Raw genomic sequence first — 27,697 nt, 5'->3', positions numbered from 1 at the left:
TATGCGAACACATACTGGAGAGAAACCATATTCTTGTGAAGTATGTGGATCTTCTTTTACAACCAAACATAATATGTTGCTACATATGCGAAGGCATTCTATAGAGAAACAATATTCTTGTAAAGTATGTGACTTTTCTTTTACGCACAAAAATATTATGTTGGCACATATGCGAAAACATACTGGAGGGAAACCATATTCTTGTGAAGTGTGTGGATCTTCTTTTGTAACAAAGCAAAGGATGGTTCTACACACACGAACGCATACCGGAGAGAAACCATATTCCTGTGAAGTATGTGGCTCTTCTTTTACACAGAAACAAAGTATGTTACGACATACACGAACACATACTGGAGAGAAGCCATATTCTTGTGAAGTATGCAGATCTTCTTTTAGAGAGAAACAAAGTATGTTGGTACATATGCGAAGGCATACTGGAGAGAAACCATATTCTTGTGAAGTATGTGGCTCTTCTTTTACACAGAAAAATAGTATGCGGCTACATATGCAAAATCATAATGGTGAGAAACCATATTCCTGTGAAGTATGTGGATCTTATTTTACACTCAAACATAGTATGTTGGTACATATGCAAAGGCATACTGGAGAGAAACCATATTCTTGTGAAGTATGTGGTTCTTCTTTCACAGAGAAACAAAGTATGTTGGTACATATGCGAACACATACTGGACAGAAACCATATTCTTGTAAAGTATGTAGCTCTTCTTTTACAACAAAACAAAATATGTTACGACATATGCGAACACACATTGGTTGAATGCCTACTGGAGAGAACTTGAATGCCTACAGGAGAGAAGTTGAATGCCTACGGGAGAGAAGTTGAATGCCTACTGGAGAGAACTTGAATGCCTACTAGACACTATCCTTAATTGTCTAAGGTCTCTCTGCACAGGGGTTTGTCAGAACAATCTGGCATGAGGATACTTTTTCCATAGAAGTAAACCCTGACCAAGTATTCAAAATCACATAGTATTTGCAGCTCAAATAAGATCTCCTCACTACGGCTACCCCACAGCTTTTCCGAGGAATGGTGCACCTCCTCCGAGTGATATTACCTCAAGTAATAGCAAAAAGCTGGATACTCCACCAGACTAGATAAATTCTTGTTCTGGAATCCAGTAAGACCAAGAGACCAAAATGAAAGATATACTACAATGTATAAAAATGGTTAATTGGGGAGATGAAAATTATGTTCTCAACTTCTTTATTAACTCAGTGTTTGAGAGATAGAGAACTTAAATGGGACATTCGAATATCTATGTATCTCATATAGACTTCAAGTGTTAGTCCCAGGTTGGGTGCCCCTTGAGTTCTGAGAACTTCGACTGAAGTAAAATAAAACAAAGAGTGAAACCATATTCTTGAGAAGTATGTAGCTCTTCTTTGACAACAAAACAAGATGTTGCTACATACACGAATGCATACTTGAGAGAACCCATATTCCTTTGTAATTGGTGGCCTTTCTCCTACAAGGAAACAGTATGTTGTAACATAGGCGAACAAATACAGGCATGAAATCATATACTTGTTAACTATGTGGTTCTGCTTTTACAACAAACATACTGTTGCTACACATGCGAGTACATACTGGAGAGAAACCACATTTTTGTGAAATTTGTGGTTCGTCTTTCACACGAACAGATCCTTTGTTGCGACATACGAAAACATTCTGAGGTGAAGAAGAACACAACCCTGGCTTACAAAGGGGGGCACCAACCTCATACCTAAGATTAAGGAGACTTGACGCCAAAGAAATATAGGCCAATATGCTATCTAACAACCACTTACAAGCTTTGCACTGATCTCATAGACGAGAATATATATGACCACCTATATTCTGAGACCTTCCTTGAAAAAGAGCTCCCAGGGTGCAGAAGAAAATGCTTTGGTACCAAAAACCAGCTATTGATCAACAGACCATCTTAGAAGACTGTAGGAAAAGGCAAATATATCTGAGCATTGCATGGATTGATTACCAGAAGGCATTTGACGGCGGGCTACACTCATGGTTACTTTGGTGCCTTATACAAGATCCACCCGGTAATTAAACAAACACTGGCGGCTCACCTTCACATATAGAAAACCACCATATCATTAAGTCATAATGGAGGAGAGACCATAACTCCTGAAGTAAAGCTCAAGAGGGGAATATTACAAGGTGACAGCTTATATCCCTTACTCTTCTGTATGAGAATAGACCCACTCAGAAAACTCCCAAATAACAATCTGAGCACCTACAATTTGAGTCAGGGAAACAATTGAGATCCAAGCAAGAGAGTAAACCAGCTGCTCTTCATGGATGATCTTAAATTGTATGCCAGTTCTAAACCTATCTGCACCAGCTTCTGCAGATAGTACACACCTCCAATGACATCGAATGAGGTTTGGCCTGGATAAATGTGCCAAGTGTATACTCAGAGCTGGGAAGAAGACCTACACAGATAATATACAGACATCAACATCAGGGATCTAGAAGATTGCGAGCCTTATAAGTACCTTGGTATTGAGGAAAACGAGAACATACAGCATGCCAAGATGAGGGAGAAGATTAGTAAAGAATATGTATACCATGTGAGGAGGTGCAAAACAGCATACTAATAAAAATAAAATAAGTTTTCTATGCCAGTAATAACACAGTTTTGATATCATTGACTGGCCACAGAAAGCATCAACATTACGACCATGTAATCCTTACAGCCACCTACCTTACAAATGCTGCTCTCAAACCTGACATAGTTGTAGGGAATAAGTCAGAAAGAATGGTAACCTTAGTTGAAATGAGTGTACCTAATGATGGAGGTCTGAACAGAGCTGAAAATGAGAAACAGACGTTAATGGAACATTAAAATATCTAAGTATCTTCAAGTGTTAGCCTCAAGTAAGAGACCACTAGATTTTTAGAACTTTTACAGACTAAAGGAATATGAAACAAAAGAGAGAAACCATATTCTTGTGAAATCTAGCCTTTCTTTTACAGAAGCCATGTATGTTGCAGCGTATACAAACATGGAAAACAGCTTGATGAAGATATTAACACCAAAGACCTAGAAGAGCAGGAAAAATATAAATACTCTTGCATAAAAGAGAATGATTCAATCCAATATGACAGGATGAGAGAAATAATTGGTAGAGAAAAATACGCCATATAAGAAAAATTTTAAAACCGAACTTACAAAAAAACAAGATCACTGCCATGCATGGAGTATTGTTTCCATATCTAGGTTGGTGCATTTACTCCTACCTCTCCGCCTAGGATACTGTCCAAAAAGAATCATTTGAGCCTCGTCGATACATGTCTCTAACAAACCCGCTTAGTAACAAAACCTCACCTCTTCACTACTGAGGTTCCTAAATGGCAGAAACATTTTTACTCTAATTGTTCTTTTCCTCGAACAACTTGATTTTGGAATTCACTTCCTCCTACATGCTTCCCTAACTTCTAATATGCAGAAATTAAAATTAAAGTAAGATTGACCATCAGCATTGCATGACTATTGTAAAACTAGTCAATATTTTATTAGCTCACAAATCCAAACCTCAAAATGGTGCACAAACATCATGAAACAAGAACCAGCCAAACATTTTGGACAAGACCATCTTACAATTGAGACAGTATCAGAAAACAAGTCTGCTAGGGAAATAGACACAAAAGTCACGAAAAATACACCAGGAATTTCCATTTCCTAAAACTGGAAGAATTGGCCAATCAATAATCTGCAAAGTATTTTGTAGAGGAATTCATTCAGGACTATATATATATATATATATATATATATATATATATATATATATATATATATATATATATATATAGACTGACTTAAAATGAGATGTCTTTAAACTATGTGAGTCTTCCTCTGCAAACAAATTTAATATTCTGATGCTTAAAAGAAACGATATTCTTAGAAAGTATTTGCATCATTTATACTGTAGTATCATATGTTTCAGCTAATGTTGAGACGATTAATTGGAATCGAAAATATCGGAACTGCGGGGGTATCGGATTCGGATACATTTGTGCCTAATTTCCGATTCCAAAATCGATTCTTTTAATATCTTTTAAACTTAATTTTCTATTTTCCGCACAGATAAAATTTTATTGTTCTTTAACTATTACTAAAACTAAACTCTATAGATCATGACAACATCCAAATAAGATTTAATTTTTATTTGTGTAAAATAAACCAAAACTTCTTTTACTTTGGTGAAGGAGTGTAATTCAGATTCATTCAACATAATCTCTTTATTTTTCTTCTTTTTATTTCTGAGTAAATCAGTTAAAGGTTGTGCGATTTCAGTACAATGAGGCACAAAACGCCCGTAGAAATTGATAAATCCGAGGAATTCCCAGTGTTTATGCAAAGAAGTGATGGATGAGTAATCAATCGACAATGGATCGAACCTTCTCTGGAAGGGGATAGATACCCTCTGAATCGGTCACATGACTAAGGAAAGATAGTGAGGAAACTCCAAACTCACATTTGTTTGGTTTGATTATCACGTCATATTCCGACAGTCTGATGTGCCGAGCATGCGCGGAAGAGCACAAGCTTATTAGTTGGGCCTATCTGTGGTGAAGAGCGAACCCAGGCCCTTTCAATTACAAATCAAATACCCTAATGAACTACACCCATCTCACTCTAAAGCGGTGGTTCCCAACCTATTTTGGGCCATGCCCCACCTAGGCATTTCTAAAATCCTGATGCCTCCCCTTTGTGATATTTAATTTTTGTTATTAAAAATCCCTCTGTTATTCAGTGAAGTAAGCTTAAAAGGCCATTAACTTGTATCTAAGCAAGGTTCCAAAGAACATGGCATCAATGAAAGAGAAAAGTTTTAAAACGAAAGGACATTTAAATAATGTTTTAAATTTAAAACATATAATAGAGAACTGAGATGCGAAAATATCAAATTTTTAAATGAAAAATTATTTTATAATACTTTTATCATTTTAATTATTGAATAATAATAATAAAAAAATTAAATTTAGCTGACATGAAAATGTCTGTTAGTGAGATCCTTGAGCATCATGTCTGCGACAGAGAGATCTTATGTCAGGCTCTAATTTAGTGGGCTTAAGTCTCAAGTCTCCTCGTCTAGTGATTTCTAGTCGATTTCTTTTCTTCAGTAATAAATCATTGACAGCAGTAAAGCCACATTCAGCTAAATATGAAGATGGGAAGGGTAACAACAGTTTTCTTGCTAAGTTGGTTGAATGTGGGTATTTAGTTTCTGTCTCATCACAAAGCCATGACATCACTCCTTTTATATTGAATAAAGTTTGACTCATCATTTTGCGTTTCCGAGAATTCTTCTTGGTACTGCATCGAAATATCAGATATATCCACTAGCATTGGCTGCGTAACCCATGTTGGAAAATCAATTTGTTTTAAATCAGAAAATCGTTCTTTAAAATCAGAGGCCATTATTTTCAGATGATCCACAATGACAAGTACAGCAGCATCAGTCACCTCACATTTTTTAGGCCAATGAAACTGGTCAAATATTTTGTTAGAAATGTTTTTTGACATACCTCAATAAATGAAACGAAGCCAAATATCTTTGTCTTTGCATCCAAAAGAGTTCATTCGATTCTTGAAGTTGTTTATTTAACAGATTCAGTTTTTCAAAAATATCTGTTAAATAACTTAAAAATGCTTTACCATCAACAGTTTGCAGGTGCTTCATTTCAGGCTTGTCACTTAAAAAGTCGCTAAGAACATTATATAGGTCCATGAATCTTTTCAGGCAATTCCCCTTTGAGAGTCAGTGTGAAATAAAAGTCTCACATAGTCTGCATCTTCATTTTCACAAAATTGCTTGAAGAGACGCTCACATTTTGCATTAGCTTTGATAGAATTGATACATTTTATAACTGAGCGTAGTACCTCATTAAGAACAGGAGTAATATTTTTGGCCACTAAGTTCTCTCTATGAATAACACAGTTCACAACAATCATTTCTGGATTCTCATCTTTTATCAATTTTAAGCAGCCTTTTTTCTTGCCCATCATAACAGGAGCACCATCTACAGCACAAGATGTTATATTTTCTATTGGTATATTATTGACGTGTAAGTAATTGTTTAGCTTATCATATATATCAGCAGCGGAAGTGCACGTCCTGCCCATGCCCCACCAAAATATTGACGTGCCCCACCCGGTGGGGCATGCGCCCCATGTTGGGAATGACTGCTCTAAAGTTGTGTCATTATCGAGGATGTCAATAGATTGAATAAGACATAACGACAGATCAGCTTCTATAAAAATGGCGTCTTTATTTACATCTGCCAAACATGAGTACACCGGTAAGGGGGCGTAACTCCAGCCGGTGAAAACTCTTGTTCAGTCCCTCATGCAACATCTTCCCCTTTCTCAATAATAAAAATAGAAGATAAAGACAAACAAAACAAAAAAAAAACACAACAAAAAGTCTGATAAGAATTTAAAAAAAAAAGAGCGTTGATGATGTAAGGATAGGAGTTTGGTTTTGGATGCATTAAAGGTAACCAGCCACATCTTCCCCCACTGAACCACGCGCTCGAGATCAGAGGAGAGAGAATCAGAGAGAACTTTGTCATTTACAGCCTTTGATGTGTTGCCGTAGATGGTTGTGTCATCAGCATAGATGTCAACGAATGATTTTAGTATGTGTTTAGGGAGGTCATTGATGTAGATCAGGAAGAGAGTTGGGCCCAGGATTGACCCCTGGGGGACTCCAGCATTTATATTGCAGGCCTCCGATTTTTGTCCATCGACCACTACTCTTATGAACCTATCGGAGAGAAATGATTTAATGATTGAGAAAACATTTCCCGTTATCCCGTAGCTGGAAATCTTGTGAAGTAGACCCTTATGCCATACCTTGTCAAAGGCCTTTGATATGTCAAGAGCAATTGCCCTAGAAAGGAAGCCTTTGTCAAGAGATTCACTTATCCTGTGGGATATAACCGTCAGCACATCTGCGGTAGATCTTGCAGAGCGGAAACCATATTGTGTGTCACTAAGAAGGTTATTCCTGCTGAGGTGGTTGACTATTTCTCTATTTAATATTGATTCCAGTAACTTACTCATAACACACAGGAGACTTATAGGTCTGTACTGAGAGGGAGATGACTTATCACCTGAATTCTTAAATATAGGGCAAACTGAAGAGGTCTTCCAGGGAGTCGGAAAGCACTTCTCCTTAAAGCAGCGCTTAAATAGTTTCGTAAGTATGGGAGCAAGTTCTGGTTGAAGCTTTTTTAACACTATAATTGGGATGCCATCAGGACCAGTTGCTTTACTGGAATCTAGGTTCTTTATTAGTTTGGCGATCTCCTGTACGGATATTTGTATGTTACCTAGCTTTTTCTGTGTTATAGGAGGAAATATGGGGAGTTGATGGCCTTCGTCGCATAGGGTAGAATTAGCTGCAAAGTTCTTTGCAAATAGTTTGGCCTTGTCTGACGCTGACGAGATGACCTCTGGTCCATTGATAATGGTTGGTATAGAACGCACACTTCTGTTCAGGATTTTATTTGTTATTTGCCAAAACTGGTGGGATCCAAGCCGCTGATCAGCTACCTTGAATTTAACAGACTGGGCATATAGCTCTCTTGCCTTTTTTATTACTCTTTTACAGTGGTTGCTGGCAGACCTGAAAGCAACTTTAGTTTCAGTGCATCTATTACGTTGGTAGCTATGGAAAAAGTGATTTCTGTGCGCGATAGCAGCAGCACATTCTGGGGAGAACCATGGCTGGCTGTTAGGTTTTTGTTGAAATTTTTTAGATGGTATGAATTGGTCTATGCCTAAATTAACCATTCGGTCAGATCTGATACTATAGAGGACACATCCTTTTTAAACATGGAGTGCAGAGGTAAATCAGATATGAATGTACGGAAGCTATCCCAGTCAGCCATAGAGTATCGGTATACAGTACGGTGGAGGGGTACGTCTGGGGGCTTCTTACATTTCGTTTTTATCTTAAAAAAAAAATTTAAAAAAAAACAGTCTACAAAACACAGTGATCTAGGCATTCCTTGGGCTGACTACCCTCCTACCTAACAGGAATTATTCTGCCCTTTCACTTATGTTGTGAAATCCTTGAATCTCACAGGATCTCTTATTATTCTTCCTGACCGTGTTGTCCGCAACCTTTCCGGACTTGGTTTTGTTGGGGATGGGGTCGGGTTGAGGTTTTCTCTTATTTCACCTTCATATTGAGGTGGTTCTGAGTTACATATCTCTTCTGTACTCTGCCCTGTATTCTTGGGTAACTCGCTCTGCACTTCATATGGCTGGTGTATTCCTGATGTGAGTGGGGGTGTCTCTGCAGTTTTCTTCAAATCTACTCTATTCCGTCGATATAAGTCCCCATCCGCTTTTACATGGTATGATCGCTCATCCAGTCTCCTCCATACAACAGCTTTCCTCCACTCTTTCTTTTTTTTGACCATTTATGTGTGGTTTCATCCGTACTACATCTCCAGGATACAATGGTTTAAGTGGTTTTACTTTGTGGTTGAAAGAATGTTCTTGCCTCCTGCTGTCTTGCTTCACTGATTTTCTCAGATTTTGGGGCAATTCTGGCTTAAGTAAATCCTCCCTGGTTGGGAGAAGTGTTTTTGTTCTCCTTGACATCAGCTTCTGAGCTGGTGATAAGAGACCTTTGGCTGGCGTATTCCTGTGATCCAACATTGCTAGGTAGGGATCAGCCTTATCGTCCATCGCTTTCCAGAAAAGGTTCTTTGCCATCTTTACCGCAGATTCCACTTTGCCATTTGCCTTGCTATTGTATGGACTGACAGGTGTATGTGTAAAACACCACTTTTTTGCAAAGGTAGAAAATTCCTGGCTACTAAACTGAGGCCCATTATCAGTTACAACCTGATCTGGTAGTCCATGTCGTGCAAAATGGTGTTAAAGTTTAGTTATCACTGTCTTTGCTTGTGTATTGAGAAGATGATCGATTTCCCAGAAGTTGCTCATATAATCAACTGTGCACAGATAGTCTCTATCTGCAAACTTAAAGAGATCTACTCCCACTTTCGCCAGGGTCTGTCAGGAACTTCATGGACCATTAATGGTTCTGCCGGGTTGGCCACTTCATATTTTCTACATGTGGGGCACTTTGACACATTGTCTTTGATGTCACTGTTCATATTTGGCCAATACAAGCATTCTCTTGCTCTTCTGCAACATCCTTCTACTCCCAGGTGTGTGGAATGCAGCTTTTCTTTCAACACTGCCCGCTGTGTCAGTGGGACCACTACCCGGTTTCCTCTGAAAATTAAACCATCTTGCACCGTCATTTCATTCCGCATGTTAAAATATAGTCTCACCTCTGGGTCAAGATGTATTTTTTCTTCTGTCCATCCTTCCAGAATTACTTGCTGTAACTGCTGCATGCTTCTGTCTTCCTTCGTGGCTGAGCGCAGTTCAAGCAGCCTTCTCTCTGTTACAGGAATATATTCTGCTTCCTTGATATCATCTTCATCGTCCATATCTTCACTGCTCAATGCATAAATGTATGCTCTTGATAGAGTGTCTGCAAGGAACATTTTCTTACCTGGATGATACAGAACTGTAGCATCGTAAGCCTGTAGTCGCATCAGCATATTTTGAAGTCGTTTTGGGCATTTCACCAATTCTTTTTTCATAATCGCCTCCAGTGGCTTATGATCGGTTAGCACTGTTATCTGTCGACCAAACGTATATTGATGAAACCGTTCACATGCGTAGACTACTGCTAGTAGTTCCTTTTCAATCTGTGCATACCGAGTTTCTGTGTCGGTCAGTGCACGGCTGGTATAGGCTAGGGGTTGACTTTCTTGTAGTAGTGCAGCCCCCATGCCCTTCTCACTTGCATCGCATTGGATGACCAAAGATTTGTTGGGGTCATAGTACCTCAACACTGGTGCCTCACTCACTAACTCTTTAATTTTCCCAAAAGCCTCTTCGTGGATTTGGGACCATGTCCATGGCACATCTGCCTTCACTAAATTTCGAATTGAGGCCATCACATCAGATATGTGTGGTAGAAATTTTGCCAGGTAATTCACGAATCCAACCAATCGTTGCACTCCTTTCACATCTGTTGGACACGGCATCTCTTTTATTGCTCTTACCTTCCCAGGATCAGGAAGTAAACCATCACTGGTTATTATGTGTCCCAGGAAAGATATAGACGTTTGTTGTAAGTTCAATTTTCCAGCATTCAATCGCATCCCGCGATCATGACATCTCTGCAACAGTTTCCTGAGTTTTAGGTCATGATCAATTGTTTCTTCTTCCATCGTTTTACCCTTCCCAATCACCAGAAGATCATCCGCTTTGTTAACCACCCCCTGCAAATCGGACACATTGTTAAAAAGGGTCTTTTGAAATATCTCTGGAGCTGGAGAAATACCGAAAGGTAAAACCTTCCACCGGAACCTACCGTATGGTGTAGCAAATGTTGTTAAGCGACTGCTGACTTCGTCTAATTTTACATGCCAGAATCCATCTCGTAGATCCAGGGTAGAAAATACCTTGTTGTCAGCCAGTTCTGGTAGTAAATAGTCCAGTGTAGGTAACTGAAAATGTTCCCTCTTCAGAGCCGTATTCAGTGGTATTGGGTCTATACATATCCGCAGGCTTCCATCTTTCTTAGTTACCAGTGCTAACGCACTTACCCATGGTGTTGGGTCGCTCACTGGTTCAATAACATTCTTCTTAACCAGTTTTTTCAACTCGACTTTTAGCTTGTCTTTAAGTGCCACTGGTATTCTCCGTGTTGCTGCAACATTTGGTGTTACTCCTGGATCCACCTGCAAATGTACCTCTCCTGGTAATTGACCCAATTCTTCCTTGAATACATCTCTGAAGTCATTGATAATGCTGTCCGAGTACTGGGTGCTGGATTCATTCATTTGGGAAACTTTGGCGACCATTTTGAATTTGTCGTTATTGATTGTGACGAGTTCCATTTTCTGGATTGCATTTGTTCCCAGTAAGGGATGGAAATCCTCTTTCACAATGACAAACTTAACTGCATATTTCTGTCCAGTTTTGGGGTTTATCATTTTAACTCGACACTCTCCTAACGGCTTCACTTCTGTTCCATTCAACATGACAAGGGTCTTATTTGAATGTTCCAGTGTTTTTCCAATCACGTGTTTCACATTCAATATGTTCACGGACGCTCCACTATCGAGCTGAAAAGCAATTGGTTTTCCTTTCACCATCATTTCCGCCTTTATCACCTCTTGACTCACAGCATTTACCTTTTCCTTAATCGTTATGTTGTCTACCTGTCCATAGTCTGAACTACTACTGTCGTTTTCCTGGTCCTCATATTGGGTTTTGACAGCCTGCACCTTCTTTTTCCTTGATACTTTGCATTTCGCGGCAAAGTTGTTTTTCCCATTACATTGATAACACGTCTTGCCAAATGCAGGACATAACTCTTTTCTCGGTCCATGCCGCAGTGCACACGCCCAGCAATCTCTGTCAGTTTGTGCCGATGTCTTTCTCCTCGGTTTAAAATCAACCTTATTCACTCCTTCAGGCCTTAGGATTCTGGACTGGACCGTGGCATTTTCAGACAGCTTACAAATGTCAATACATTTTTATAAGTCTAACTGTCTTATTTTCAATAATTCAGCTTGTGTCTGGCAGTTGTGTATTCCCAGCACTACCTGATCTCTGAGTACTGATGAAACGCAATTGTCACAAAAATTGCACGTTTTTACTAACGTCCGAAATGCCGTAATAAAGGATTCCACAGTCTCTGATCCTCCTTGCTTTCTAGAATGAAATGCGTAACGCTCGTAGGTTTCATTCGTTTCCCTTATAGCGTATTTATCGAATGCCTGAATAATTTCGGTGGGTGTTCTTTCATCCTCAGGTGTTAGAAATTGAAATCCGTAGTAAACTTTCAATGCGTCATCTCCCAACGTGTGAAGCAAAAGTGCCGTTTGATATTGTAATGACTGTCTCGTCAAACACGTAATAATGGCGTAGTTATACCATTTCAGTTTAAACAACTTCCAGTTCGCCGATAAATTATCTTCCGTACATAAGGCCGCTGGTGGTCTTATGCCAGCCACTGGTCTGTTTGTTTCTTCCATGCTTCCTTCCGACATTTTTTTTCTCCACGTGACGTACGTACGAATTACAATTTTAAACAAGAACAATAAAGTTTCTGTTTCTGCAAATAACTTTCCGCTACTTATCCTTTTGTACATCTTACTTAGACATATCTTTATCCCACTCGCGGCCACCATGTGTCATTATCGAGGATGTCAATAGATTGAATAAGACAACGACAGATCAGCTTCTATAAAAATGGCGTCTTTATTTACATCTGCCAAACATGAGTACACCGGTAAGGGGGCGTAACTCCAGTCGGTGAAAACTCTTGTTCAGTCCCTCATGCAAGAGTAACCGAGGACATTCTGAAAATTGTTGTTCACAAAGTTCACTTTTAATTGAAGAAAAAGCTTCTGAGAAAGCGAAAGAGTCTTTCGCCGAAAGACTGGTGTCTGCCACAAATTTACACAAGTAAAAAATAATTTTTATATTATTGACGAGTTAAACTCCGTTTTTCTCTTTTTAAACTCCCAAAGAGTTGACGTTATATGACGCGCGCGCGTGCGTGTGCGTGTGCGTGTGTGTGTGTGTGTGTGTGTGTGTGTGTGTGTAAATTGTGACTTTCTTCATGATTAACGGACGTGTTTTTTGTATTTGGTTAATACGATAAAAAACCAACAAATGAACAATACTGAGGAATCTGTGTTTATTTAATAAAGAAAATTTTTAAAAGAAATTTGCGTGTGTCCGCTGAAGTAGACGATAAAAGAGTCTCTTGAAATTTTGTCAAGTGTTATTTTAACGGTGATTTTTTTTTTCGGAACTTTCCTATGTGTTGACAATTTTCTGTGAAAATAAGCATCTTATTTTTGAACAATATTTTTTTTCTTCTTCTCTGTGGTATACGTTAACTTGCTATTGATACATTTAAAAAGAAAATGAAATCGGAACAAATAGCGACGTTGACGAAAACGTTAACTGAGAGTTTAATCGCTCAACAAAAAGCCCAAATGGATTTTCAAAAACAAATGCTAATTCAACAAGAACGTTTCGAAACTCTTGTAATACAACAAACGACGGATAATCGCTTATTTTGTGAAACGATTTTGTCAGAAAAATCTAAGGAGGGTGCATCCAGATTTTTTTCGGCTGAGGGTATAGCGAACTCGCTTTCAGAGTTTAAATATGACCCAGAAAAAGGTGACACTTTTCCAGCCTATTATCGTAGGTTTGAAACGATATTTACAAAACGATGCGAAAAGTGGTCGGATGAGGAAAAAATAGCACTATTACTACAAAAAATGGGCACAGAAGAAAATACTAAATTCATGAATTTGATATTGCCTAAAAAACCGGAAGAGATTTCTTTTTCTGAAACGGTGAAAATTTTGTATGTTATATTCAGTGAAAGAGATAGTCTTTTTCATACACGGTATAGATGTTTAAATATGTCAAAAGACGAAACTGATGACATTGTCACATATGCGGGCAAAGTCAACGCCCAGTGTGAACTGTTTAAATTAAAGGATTTATCAGTGAACATGTTTAAGTGCGACATATTTGTCCAGGGACTGACAGCACCGAAGGACAAGGATTTAAGGTCAAGGATATTATCAATCATGGAACAAGACCCGGAAATGAACTTGCAAAAAGTGACAGAAGAATGTCAAAAATTGATAAATGTAAAAAGGGACACTACGAGGATAGAGGGAAAAGCCACATCCCAAGTCCAGGTAGTAAAACAAGACATTTTCAAAAGACAAAGGGAAAAGTTTTGAATGTTGGAGTTGTGCGGGTCCGCACTTAAGAAAAATTGCCCTTATAAAGACCAACGTTGTACCAAATGTGGCCTAATGGGACACCGGGCATCCCACTACCGAACTAAGCAAGACAAAAGACGGAAATGGGAGCCAAAAGTAAATGTGGTCTTGTCCAAAGAAGAAATAAAACAAGGAGGGAAACGGAAATTCGTTCACACACAAATAAATGGTCACTCAGTGAAGCTACTTTTACACACAGGTAGCGACATATCATTTATCGACGAAGTGACCTGGAAGAGAATTGGTGGTCCAAAACTGAGAAAAACACAAAAACTTGCAAAACGTGTTTCCGGAGAGCGATTAAAATTCATGGGAGAATTTAATTGGAGTGTTTCGCTTGGATCGAAAACTTTTTCCTCAAACCTTTCAGTTGTTCCAGGAATAAATTCTTGCCTTTTTGGAATTGATTGGATTGTTTTGTTTGATTTATGGGAGCTACCCATAAATTCATTTTGCAATAATGTAAGAGCGTTGGAAAAGAAAAATTCCAAACAAAATGACCATTTTCTGGTAGTGTTAAAAAGTGAATTCCCCAAAGTTTTTTCAGAGGGATTAGGAGTGTGCACCAAAACTGAAGTAAATTTTGAATTAAAACAGAATGTGAAACCTGTTTTTAGTCCAAAAAGAAATGTGCCTTTTTCTTCAAAAGAAGATATTGAAATTGAACTAAAAAGACTACAGAAGAATGGTGTAGTCGAAAAAGTTGACTATTCTGAGTGGGTGAGCCCCACTGTGTATGTTAAAAAAAAAAAATAAGAAGATTCGGGTATGTGCCGATTTTTCTACAGGCCTTAATGACTGTCTTATGGATCATAGTTATCCACTTCCATCTCCTGAAGACATTTTTACAAAGCTGAATGGAGGTAGAATTTTCTCCAAAATCGACTTATCGGAAGCTTACCTTCAGGTAAAAGTCAGTGAAGAATATTCTAAGTATTTGTGTAGCAATACCCATCTAGGACTTTTCCGACTAAAAAGACTTCCTTTTGGACTAAAAGTGGCCCCAGCACTATTTCAGCAAATAATGGATACGATGCTTGCTGATTTAGATGTTGCAATCGCATATTTGTATGACATCCTTGTCAAAAGTAAAAATGTACAGGAACATAAGGAGCACATCAGAGCAGTTTTCCAAAGAATTGAGGAATTTGGTTTCAAGTTAAGTGCCGAAAAATGTGAATTCTTTTTAAAACGGATAAAATATCTTGGTCAAATTATCGACAGCCAAGGCAGAAGACCGGATCCTCAGAGAACAGAAGCAATCAAGAGGATGCCAGCACCCAATAATGTTGCCCAGTTACAATCTTTTTGGGGTTTGGCTCAATATTATGCTATTTATATTCCAAACATGCATAAGTTGAGAGCACCATTGAATGATTTTTTAAAAAAAGGACAAAAGTGGATTTGGTCAAAAGAATGCCAAAATGCGTTTGAAGATATTAAGAAATGCCTGCTATCAGATTTAGCTCTAGCACATTTTGATCCACAGAAAGAATTGATTGTTGCATCAGATGCAAGTGACTACGGAGTAGGAGCAGTTCTTCTCCATAAACTTGAAGATGGATCAACAAAGCCAATAGCCCATGCATCCAGATCACTTTTGCCGGCTGAAAGAAACTATTCTCAAATTGAAAAAGAAAGCTTGGCGATTATTTATGCCATTAAAAAATTCCATAGATTTATTCATGGAAGGATGTTTACTTTGCAAACCGACCACAAACCCTTATTGACTATTTTTGGCTCTAAAAAAGGCATACCTACGCACACTGCGAATAGACTCCAACGATGGAGCATAATTCTACTAAATTATAACTTTAAAATGGAGTACATTTCATCCAAAAATATCGGACATGCAGATGGACTGTCCAAGCTCATCCAAAAGTGTGCTGAACCTTTGGAAGACACAGTAATAGCTGCATTGACAGAAGAAAAAGAACTCTCCGGATTACTGTGCAACACAATCAGAGAGTTACCAGTGACTCTAGATGAAATAAATAAGGCAGCAGAAAAGGATGATTATATTGTGAAAATTAAAAAGTTGGTGCAACTAAATGGAAAATTAAAGAAAGACCCTAAAATTTTACCATTTTCCATTTGTGCTCAAACCTTGATGTACGCAGACAGAGTCGTCATACCGACTACGCTTCAGAGAACAATTTTAAAAGAATTTCATAGTGGTCATCCAGGCATGTCGAGAATGAAAGCTTTAATGCGTAGATATACGTATTGGCCTAGGATGGACCAGGACATTGAAAAACTCGTAAGAGAGTGGCAAGGGTGTCAGCTAGCAGCAAAGGCACCACCTGTGCAGATACAACGGTGGCCAAAGACTGATACGCCGTGGACTCGGTTACATATCGATTATGCAGGTCCTTTAAATGGACATTATTTCTTAGTGGTCGTCGACAGTTTCACAAAATGGCCAGAAGTGTTTAAATACAAACACCCTACTTCGATGAGTACAATAGATGCACTAAGAGTTCTCTTCGATCGTTTTGGAGTGCCTAAAACTATTGTCAGCGACAACGGCACCCAATTTACCAGCAAAGAATTTGAAGAATTGTGCAAGGCTCTATCCATTGAACATTTAACAACGGCAATCTACCACCCAAGGTCAAATGGCCTAGCAGAGAGGTTCGTCGATACATTCAAAAGAGCCTTGAAGAAAAACCAAGGCATGGACACTGACGAGAAGAGTCTTGAACAATTTTTATCGGTGTACAGGATAACTCTGAACCCAAACACTGATACCGGTTCGTCACCAGCCGAACTGATGTTTGCACGGAAAATCAGATCTGTATTTGACAGAATTTTACCAAGTGCAACCAGAGTAACAACAACAAAAGAAAATTTTCCAACAAGGTTTTACAAACCTGGTGACACCGCAGGATATATCAGTAACATTCAATTAATTTCATTACTATTTTTTTTACCAAGTGCAACCAGAGTAACAACAACAATTTCATTACTATTTTTTTTTACCATATATCAGTAACATTCAATTAATTTCATTACTATTTTTTTACCAAGTGCAACCAGAGTAACAACAACAATTTAATTACTATTTTTTTTTTACCAAGTGCAACCAGAGTAACAACAACAAAAGAAAATTTTCCAACAAGGTTTTACAAACCTGGTGACACCGCAGGATATATCAGTAACATTCAATTAATTTCATTACTATTTTTTTTTAAATATTTCTATTACTTTTTATACAATTTTAATAGTTTATTTTGGAAGTATAATCCATAAAGAAAATAAACAACCCACTTTTAAAAGAGAAATTACGAGTTTTTTATATTTTATTTGCAATTTTGTGTTTTGTGTTAGGGGTGTCAAAAATCCCTACAAAAATTCTGATACACCTAGTGATACTCTGCATCGCTGTTTTGGTGCTGAGATCCGGTATAAAGGGACTTAGGTATCATACTTAGGAGTTGCTGAAGTTCCTCCCTGTTGGTTAATGCTGGTTTTGATTTTATTCTATCACATTTGTTGGGGTCTGGGTGAGAGCCATTCTCATCCTAGATGAGACCATAAAATATTATTTATTTTTTTCTGATGGCGCATTTCTCTTTGTTGAAGACTCGGCCGTATTTTCGGACTGTGTCCATTGTTTCTATCAGGTTTTGATCATGTTCTTGTATCGTTCTAGCACATACACATATATCAACAGATATACTAATGGCTCCCTCACATGTTTCTATTATTTGGTCCATTTTCTGTTGGAAAATATCTTGTGACATTTTTAGGCCAAACAGACATCTCAAATATCTGTAGCTCTCGAACGGAGTGTTGAAACAGGTGAGAAGGCTTGATTCCTCTTCTATTTGTATTACCCAGTACCCATGTTTTGCATCCAGTTTCGAGAAATATTTTGCACCGTGTTGCACTGTGTGAAATTTTTTCCAACGTTGGGGTTTATGATGTGTCCTTTTTATGCATTTATTTAATGGTTTGGGGTCCAAGCAAATTTGTAATTTTCCATTTTTCTTTCTGCTGCATGCGATAGCATTGACCCATTCCGTAGGTTGTGTCTCTTTTTTTATGACACCCATGTGTTCCATGTTGTCTAATTCTTCTTTTAGTTCGTCTCTAAGATGCACTGGGAATTTTCTTGGCGGTCGTACTACCGGTATTGCGTCTTCAACAAGATGTATCTTTTGGACGCCTGGGAACTTCCCTGTGCATTGGAATCTGTCTGGGTATTCCTTAGTGATAGTTTTCATTTGTTTCATTGTGTGAACCTTGGGTATGCTACAGTTGATGGTTACTAGACCAAGTCGAATGCTTGGTCTTAGACCCAGTATTGTGGTGTCGCTGTTGCGGATGAAGAACTTTGCTCTGATAGAGTTTTTATGTTTTATGTTTAAGATGATTGATCCATATTGATTTCTCTTGGTTCCGTTTGCAACCCATGGCGTAGTTAACTCTTGTTTTCGGTATCCAGGAGTTACCTCCCTTTGTTCATCTGTTTTGTTTATTGTATTTATTTGCTTCTCCACCAAAGCAAATTAGGCACAAGGCCGTTTTTAATGTGGGGTAATAACCAGCTCCCCTAAAAGTAGGCAAAAAGGGGGCACTCTGGTTACCAAAAATAATAATTGTCCCAGTGTAGAGGGTTTCCCCTCCATTGACTGGTAAAATTATCTTAAGTGCAGCATCTGCAGAAAAGATACTACACTTTGATCCCAGCCCGAAGGCATTTTTTATGTATCCAGATGGGTAAAATATTTCCGTTTGCTCCTGTGTCGACTTTCACTCTTATTTTGTGTATTTTATTTCCCGCGTCGTTGCAGTTTATATTAGCGAAAATTTCTTCATGTCTGTTGCTCTAGCTATTGTTTCCCCTTTCATCAGCACTGCTAAGCCCTTTTATTATTTGTTCCAGAATGCGTTCTTCTTTGTTGTTCCTGAAGTCGCACCAGTCGGCTTTAGTTTTAAGTCTGACTAAGTAGCCGTCCACTGTGTCTTCATTGGTGAGAATTCCAAACTCTCAACCTATTTATTCGGTTTTTGAATCATGTGCACTTCCGTTTCAAATACTGCGAATATGTTTTTTGAGTTTTCTTTTTGTTCGCACGTGAGTTTGGCATTTTTTAGTAGCTCACGACCCTTTGGTTCGATTCTAAGTAAAATGTAGTCGTATTTAAGTTTTTCTTCTACATTGTTTATAATAAAATATGAAGATATAAAATCGATCCATTCGTTGAGCGCTTCGTGTTTATCTTCATTTGTCCAGTCAAGAACGGGTAATGTTGGAAGTCACCATGTTTCTTTTCGCACTTCTTTTACATTTTAGAAAAAAGTTTATATATATTTTTTTGCTTTACACAGTTTTTTTGCGGGGGGGGGGTCAGTGTTTAATATTCGCCGCCGCTGCCACCATGTAGTACCGAGGGATGTTAATGAAGACACTTGAGACAAGGTAGAATTACAATATAGACATGTTTATTAATAGTATGTCAATGAAATTTTACAAGGGTGTTCAAGGGGGAGTAACTCGATTTATTGAAGAGTTCTTTATTCTGTTACACTCACTATCTTTCCTTGATCATGTGATTGATTCAGAGAGTATCCGTTCCCTCCCAGAAAAGGTTTCATCCAATGTCAATTACCCATCCCCAACTTCTCTGCATAAACTGAGGGAATTCCTCGAGTTTATCAATTTCTACAGGCATTTTGTTCCTCCCTGTACTGAAACCGCACAACCTTTAACTGATTTACTCAGAAATAAAAAGAAGAAAAATAAAGAGATTATGTTGAATGAATCTGAATTACACTCATTCACCAAAGTAAAAGAAGCTTTGGTTTATTTTACACAAATAAAAATTACATCTTATTTGGATGTTGTTATGATCTATAAAGTTTAGTTTTACTAATAGTTAAAAAAGACAATAAAAATTTTATCATCAGTACGAGAAATGGAAAATTAAGTTTTAAAAACATTTAAAGAATCGATTTTGGAATCGAAAATTAGACACAAATTTAGCCGATTCCAATTCCCCCAAAAGTTCCGATTTTTTCGATTCCGATTCCGATTAATTGTCCCAACACTAGTTGAAACATATGATGTTACAATGTAAATGATGCAAATACTTTCTCAGAATATTGTTTCTTTTACGCATCAGCTTACGAAATTTATTTGAAAAGAGTCACATAGTTTAAAAGAAATCTTGTTTTTAGTCAGAAATCTTGTTTTTAGTCAAGAAATCTTGTTTTTTAATCTATGTAGTTCTTTAGCCTCATCTCTGTAGTTCTGAGATAATTCCTCTACAAAATACTTTGCAGGTTGTTGGTTGGCCAATTCTTCCAGTTTAGGAAAATGGAAGTTCTTGGTGTATTTTTCGTGAATCTTGGGGCTATTTCCCTAGCAGACTTGTTTTCTGCTCCTGTCTCAATTGTAAGACGGTCTTGTCCAAAATGTTTGGCTAGTTTCGTAATAAATGTTCTTCTGCTGGTTCTTGTTTCATGATGTTGGTGCACCATATTGAGATTTGGATTTTGTGAGCTCATCAGATATTGACTGATGCTTACGATAGTAGCTAAATGCTGATGGTCAATTTTTGAGAGACCGATACCCCTTGATCTTCTGGACAGATACAGACTAGGCAGACACTGATTTCTGTCTGTTATGTATAATGTCAGCATTTTCTGTACTTTATTGTCGTTTGTTAATCTCATTTTGTAGCCAGTCGACATTGCCAAGTTTTTATGTTATCATAGGCATAGCTAGGTGGTTAATTTTTTTTACTCGCATTCACCCCAAATAAGGCATATCGCCACTTAAATGTAAAGGGCTACTATTTGGGACCATGCCTACAGCAGATTAACAATATTTTTTACGTTAATTTTAATTTCTGCATATTAGTAGTTAGGGAAGTGCGTAGAAGGAAGTGAATTCCAAAGTCTAGTTGTTTGGGGAAAGGAACTATTAGAGTAGAAAGGTTTCTGGAATTTAGGGCCATCAATAGTGAAAAAATGAGATTTTGTTGCTAAGAGGGTTTGTCAAAAATGTGTATGTCGATGAGGCTTAAGTACAATGAGTTCATCCAAGTAGATCCTGGTAGATGCAGTCTAGATATAGCAACAATACTCCATGCATGGCAGTTATCTTGTTTTTGTTTGTAAGTCCTGTTTTAGAATTTTTCTTTATATGGCATATTTATTCTCTGCCAATAATTTCTCTCATTTTGTCATGTTGAATGGAATCATTCTTTTCGATGTCAAGGTATTTATATTTTTTTCTGCTCTTCTAGGTCTTTGGTGTTAGTATCTTCATCAAGCTATTTTCCATGTGTTTGCATATGCTGCAATCTACATTGCTTTTGTGTAAAAGGATAGATTTCACAAGAATATGGTTTCTCTCTTTTGTTTCATATTTCTTAAGTCGAAGTTCTAAAAATCAAGGGATCTTACTTTCTTACTTAATGCTAACACTTGAACTCTATATACGATACTTAGATATTTGAATGTTCAATTAACGTTCTTTATTGCTCTCCACAATTGACCACTTAAATATTTAGAATATCTTTCTTTTTATCCTTTGTATTCCTGGATTCCAGGACAGAAATGCATCTAGTTTGGTGAAGTATCCAGCTTCTAGTTGCTACTTCAGGTAACATCATTTGGTGAAGACGCACCATTTTTTATAAAAGCTGGTATGAGAAAGTAATATTAAGATCTTATTTTGATTGCAAATACGATGTGGTTTAAATATTTGCTCAATGTTATTTTTTATGAAAAATTTCTCATCTGATCTTGTCTTTAAAACGTCTTGTACAGGAACCTTAGAAACGCAAGGATAGTGTTTAGTAGGCATTCTAGTTCTCTTAAAAATGTGTTTGCATATGTTTTAGCATAATTTGTTTCATTGTAAAAGGAGAACAACATATTTTACAAGAATATAGTTTCTCTCCAGTATGTTTTGACCTGTGTTGCAAAAAATGATATCTAGAAATGTAAGCCATGTTTAGTTTCAGAACGGTTTCCGATGGTTCGTTATTCTACACAAGCCCTGAGAGGTGACTGGTTTGCAGTAGACAGAACAATTTCCGATGGGTCGTTATTCTACACAAGTCCTGAGAGGTGACTGGTTTGCAGTAGACAGTTCCACAGAGCAAAAGATTCTAACCGTGTCGAGATGAAAAAAAAACATATGCGAAATTGCTCCAGAAAAGGTTTAATATTTATGGAGCAATTCTGGTTTCTGATTGGTTGGTAGCAGAACGTGAATTAATTCTATTGGTCAGTTCCTAGTAGCATCGTTTATAAATAGAATCGCCCAACTGTTTGGGATCATTCCACATTATAAAAAATGGGGAGATGTTGCAATATTTTTTAACTTTTCTCAGGAGAAAAATTGTTTTTGGCAAAGTTGCAGTTTTTATAATTTAATTTTAGTGTTTTTCTGTGTGTATTTTTAGATTTCATGATATTTGTAGATTCGTTTTTTGTGATCATTTTTTTCAGTTTCCTCGTAACTTCTGAGTGCTACCTTGAATTGGCTAAAAATCATGGGTTTTTCTTTCTGGGTTATCACGGTGGTAAATGGCTTGAAATTGCTCCGTTATCCCTTAAGGACCATGGAAATTAACGGACTGTCACTTATAACTGCACCAGACATTTTTAAAGAATTTGCAGTCGTTTCGGCTCTTATAATATAATCAGTAATAGTTTCAGCTTCCATTCGTTTTAGAGAGGTCAGTTCAGTTTATAAAGAAATAATTTTGGGTTTTCCTTTTGATAAATAATGCTCTCTCAATATGTTTAATGCTTTGCAGCCATCGTCCAGGGCTTCTCTCAGCACCAGTGATAGACTTCGGTCATCTAAACACTGTATTAATTCCGCAAAGACAGTTGCGTTCTTTTCGATGAAGTCGGGGTCGTTTCTGTTTTCAGGTTGTGTTTGAAGTACTTTATGTAGCTTTTGAATGGTTCGTTATTCTACACAAGTCCTGAGAGGTGACTGGTTTGCAGTAGACAGTTCCACAGAGCAAAAGATTCTTACCGTGTTGAGACGGAAAAAAGCATATGAGAAATTGCTACAGAAAAGGTTTAATATTTATGGAGCAATTCTGGTTTCTGACTGGTTGGTAGCAAAATGTGAATTAATTCGATTCGTCAGTTCATAGTAGCATCGTTTATAAATAGAATCGCCCGACTGTGTAGTATCATACCCCAATATAAATCAAAAATATTGCAACATGATCTTTCATGTGAAAGAAGAACACATTATCTTTTGGTATAAAAGCAGAAACAGATAGTTAACAAGTATATGATTTCCCTCCTGTATTTGTTCACCTGTGTAGTAACATATAATGTTTCCTTGTAAGAAAAAGGCCACAAAGTTAAAAGGAATATGGCTTCTCTCCAGTATGCATTCGTGAATGTCGCAACATCTTTAGTTTTGTTGTAAATGAAGAGCTACATACTTCACAAGAATAAGGTTTCTCTCCGGTATGTGTTTGCATATGTCGTAACATACTTTGTTTTGTTGTAAAAGAAGAACCACATACTTCGCAAGAATATGGTTTCTCTCCAGTATGTGTTTGCATATGTATCAACAAATTCTTTTTGACTGTAAAAGAAGAGCTACATACTTCACAAGAATATGGTTTCTCTCCAGTATGCGTTCGCATATGTACCAACATACTTTGTTTTGTTGTAAACGAAGAGCTACACACTTCACAAGAATATGGTTTCTCTCCAGTATGCATTCGCACATGTACCAACAAATTCTTTTTGAGTGTGAAAGAAGAGCCACATACTTCACAAGAATATGGTTTCTCTCCAGTATGCGTTCGCATATGTACACACAGATAATTTTTCTGTGTAAAAGAAGAGCCACATACCTCACAAGAATATAGTTTCTCCCCAGTATGCATTTGCATATGTCGTAACATACTTTGTTTCTGTGTAAAGGCAGAGCCACATACTTCACAAGAATAGGGTTTCTCTTCAGTATGCCTCTGCATGTGCACTAACATACTTTTTTTCTCTCTAAAAGAAGAACCACATACCTCACAAGAATATGGTTTCTCTCCAGTATGCATTGTCTTATGTCGTAACATACTTTGTTTCTGTGTAAAGGAAGAGCCACATACTTCACAAGAATATGGTTTCTCTCCAGTATGCGTTCGTGTATGTAGAATCATCCTTTCTTTAGTTGCAAAAGAAGAGCCACATACTTCACAAGAATATGGTTTCTCTCCAGTGTGCGTTCGCATATGTACAAACATACTAGTTCTCTGTGTAAAACAAGAGCCACATACTTCACAGGAATATGGTTTCTCTCCAGTATGCGTTCGCATATGTATCAACATAGTTTGTTTTGCTGTAAAGTAAGAGCCACATACTTCACAAGAATAGGGTTTCTCTCCAGTGTGCATCTGCATATGTCGTAGCATATTTTGTTTTCTTGTAAAAGAAGAGTCACATACTTCACAAGAATATGGTTTCTCTTCAGTGTCTTTCTGCATATTGATAGTTCTCTATTTTGTGTCTGAAAATAGAACTACAAACTTCGCAAAAATAAGCTCTTCCAGTTACAGCTTTATAGTTTGCTGTTGAAAACGAAACATCTTAGTTGTTTATTACAATTAGATATCTTTTATATCATACCTTTATGTGAGAAACAGAATTGCTTATGAATTACCCAAATGTTTTAAACTTTTTGTGGATGAGAAATTTAGTCATTGAAATTTGTGGGTAGATTAATTAAATGTACATCTGCATCAAGCAATCGAGTAAATTTTTAAATAAATAAGACTAATCAGTAATAAAGTACACATACAGTTGACAAGAAAATATATATTGTCCAATATATCATAAAACTTGATTTTGCGAAATAGAGATTCACAATAGTATTTCTCTGGTATTATGCAATGTACACACATGTAAAATCAAAGTTTCAAATATATTTCCATATTTCAATCCAATCAGTCTTCTTGTTCTCATTAATGACATTCTGCAAAATAAAAAAAAACGAATTAAAAGTTAACATTTAAGAAATTAATTTTATACATATTTTGCTATATTATAACATTTAAAATATATCCTAAATGCACAGTCATATTTTATAACAAATCTTTATTCATAGTGGTTTAGGAACATAAGGTATAACGTTGTAATATTTTTTATAAATAAGGGTATGATCACTGAAAGTTGGAACATTCTTCTTCTAGACACTGGCAATAGGAACTGATGAATAATACTGAGTGACTTTCTGCTAGCAACGAATAAGAAACTAGCATTTCTCCATAAAAATATTAAATCTTTTAGCATTCCAGCACATAAATTTTTTGTGTAAACAAGAGAAGGGTCATTTGCTCTTTGCCTGCAAAATTATAAAGCCCAGGACCTGTACAGAACTGCTACCTACTGAAAATTCTTCATCTTCAGGACTTGTATAGAAACTATTCTGAAATTAAACATGGCTTTCAATTCAAGAGGCAGAATTTACTTTGATGGATCAAAATTAAAATTAAAATTGTGGCAAGTGAAATTTTATAGTAATTTACAAATCTAAAAGTTACACAAGGTAATTAAGGCACAACATGAAAATAGAAACGAGTCTGGGTTTATTGAAAAATGCTACTTTCTTTGTGTAATTAATACAGTGCTTAGATGACAGACATCTATCTCTGGTAATGCAAGAAGCCTTGGACAATGGCTGTAAAGCATTGAATATATTCAATGATAGATGTCTGTCATCTAAGCACTGTATTAAACATATTAAACATTGAACACATTAAGAGAGCATTATTTATCGAAAGGAAAACCCAAAATTATCTCTTTATATTCTTAACTGACATCTCTAAAATATACGGAAGCTGAGACGATTACAGATTATATTATAAAGATCAAAACAGCAAATTAATTAAAAATGTCCGGTGAAGTTATTAGAGACAGTTTGTTAATCTCCATGGTTCTAAAAAGGTTGCCTAGTATTTTAAGCCATTGACAACCGTTATGATTCAGAAAGAAAAAGTTATGACTTTTAGTCAATTCAACGTAGCACTTTCGAGTTAGGAGGAAACAGAAAATGATCACTGAAAAAAATGAATAGCCAATATATTTATTAGATTTTTTAATTCCTTCTTTGTGGGCAATTTTTTTAAAGTCTGTTCAAATATAACAGCCGAAAAAGTAGATTTTTAAAATTTTGCTGTAGGTAGTCAACGCTGGGTTAGATAATAAACATTTACCAATATTTTTGTTCTGTGAGGTTGCACATTTTATGCAAACTTCATAAAAGAAAGTGATTCCTATTCTAAAATTTAAAATATTGGATAAAACATAAAAAAAAAAAACATTCTCTAGCTAAATAATTAATAAATATTTTTTAATGGCACTTTTACACTAGTGGGACGAGATTTCGGAAATCGTAAAGTTTAATTTCACATGAAAACGGTATCCACGTATTCCTCGTATTTTTAAGATGATTATATCCAAAAATTACGAAAATCGATCAGGTAGAACTTTTTTATTAAAGAAAATATAATTTGAAGAACACAATCATGTATGTTTACGTAAGACACAGGAGAGCCACAAGGGAAGCAATTCAATAGTTGCAAAAAACTTGTATGTTATTTTTACATTATTTAATTTTTAGACAGACAGTGATTTTTATATTAAACAATTATGAAAAAATCTTAAATGAAAACCAGACTCAGAAACGCCGCATATATGTTATGTTTGTTTTGTTATTTATTTTGCGTTTGTCAAATTAAAATTTTAGAGTTACTACCCTTGTTGAAGGTTTCAATTTGTTTCATTTTATAAAAACAAATGGCGGCAATTTTTTACCTGCTAAACACGATTATTATTTTTATTTTATTTTTTTTTAATAATTCAGTAATATTCAGGCACAATCTCGACTGCATAATTTGGAAGCTACCATTGTAACTTATTTAAATTTACAAAAATATTAGTTGAAACCATTGTTTTTTATCTGAAAACTCCATTTATCGACTACAAAATCTCATCCCAATTCTGTAAAAGTACCAAAGATTTTAAATGTTAAAACAATAAAATATCGAAAAGGCAGTTTCTATGTTCAGTTGCCTTACAATTTGACCATCTGCGAATTAAATTATTGTAAAATTTTTAGTTTTTAAGAGTTGTTTCCCTTGGATCGAGTTTGTCATTTCTTTTTCATGGTAAATAAAAACGGCTAGTAAAATATACCTTGTGCGTTCATTCATATCAACATTGTTTCGCTCAATATAAAATATTACAGTAAATAATATTATTTTCACAGAAATCACAAAAATGTTGTTTAAATAAACGCATTTTTTACAAAATTTTAATGTCAGATCATAAAATGTATTTTTAGGGGATTTTTTTTTCTTTCTTTTAATCGTAGATTCATACTTTTTTAATCGCCTTTGTTATATAGCATGGCGGAATCAATTGGGGGGGGGAGATGCAATGAAACTAAACTCATTTTATTGCTTAAGATTATTTGAAAAGTTGTTTAATGGGATTTTTTTTAAGTGTAAAAGAACAACAAAAAAATTTTATTACCTTTCATTCCAGGAATTCAATACAAAAAAAAAAAAAAAAAAAAAAACGAAATAAATTCGTTTTTGTTTTTATGTTCAAAACAGAAGATCTGTTTTGTTTTCTTAAGTAAATTAATACAACTTTTCTTTCATATGTTCAATCCATTAAGAAATAAATTATATAAAAATATAAAAGAATCAAAATTAAAAGAAGAAAAACACGATTTAAACGTGAAATTATTTAAATAGAAAATCACCTTCTAAAGAACAATGGATTTCGGCCATCGTCAGA

General features: G+C 36.3%; 2 protein-coding genes across 2 annotated transcripts; both read right to left on the bottom strand.

The window, feature by feature from the left end:
- Positions 1-5,765: 5,765 nt before the first annotated feature.
- LOC145263566 (protein FAM200C-like) lies at positions 5,766-6,152 on the bottom strand. The gene has a single exon (XM_080120412.1). It carries the CDS (start codon positions 6,150-6,152, stop codon positions 5,766-5,768), a length of 387 nt encoding a protein of 128 aa, XP_079976538.1.
- An 11,043-nt stretch (positions 6,153-17,195) lies between these two features.
- On the bottom strand, positions 17,196-24,826 carry LOC145263596 (uncharacterized). Its single transcript, XM_080120440.1, has one exon. It carries the CDS (start codon positions 24,376-24,378, stop codon positions 23,248-23,250), a length of 1,131 nt encoding a protein of 376 aa, XP_079976566.1. The 5' UTR covers positions 24,379-24,826; the 3' UTR covers positions 17,196-23,247.
- Between the last annotated feature and the right edge of the window lie 2,871 nt (positions 24,827-27,697).

This window comes from Euprymna scolopes, chromosome 39 (assembly GCF_053919585.1).
Source record: "Euprymna scolopes isolate OS-2025 chromosome 39, ASM5391958v1, whole genome shotgun sequence".
In the NCBI taxonomy this organism is placed as follows: domain Eukaryota; kingdom Metazoa; phylum Mollusca; class Cephalopoda; order Sepiida; family Sepiolidae; genus Euprymna; species Euprymna scolopes.
Note: the sequence above shows the minus strand (reverse complement) of the source record. Positions and strands in the feature narration are given on the sequence as shown.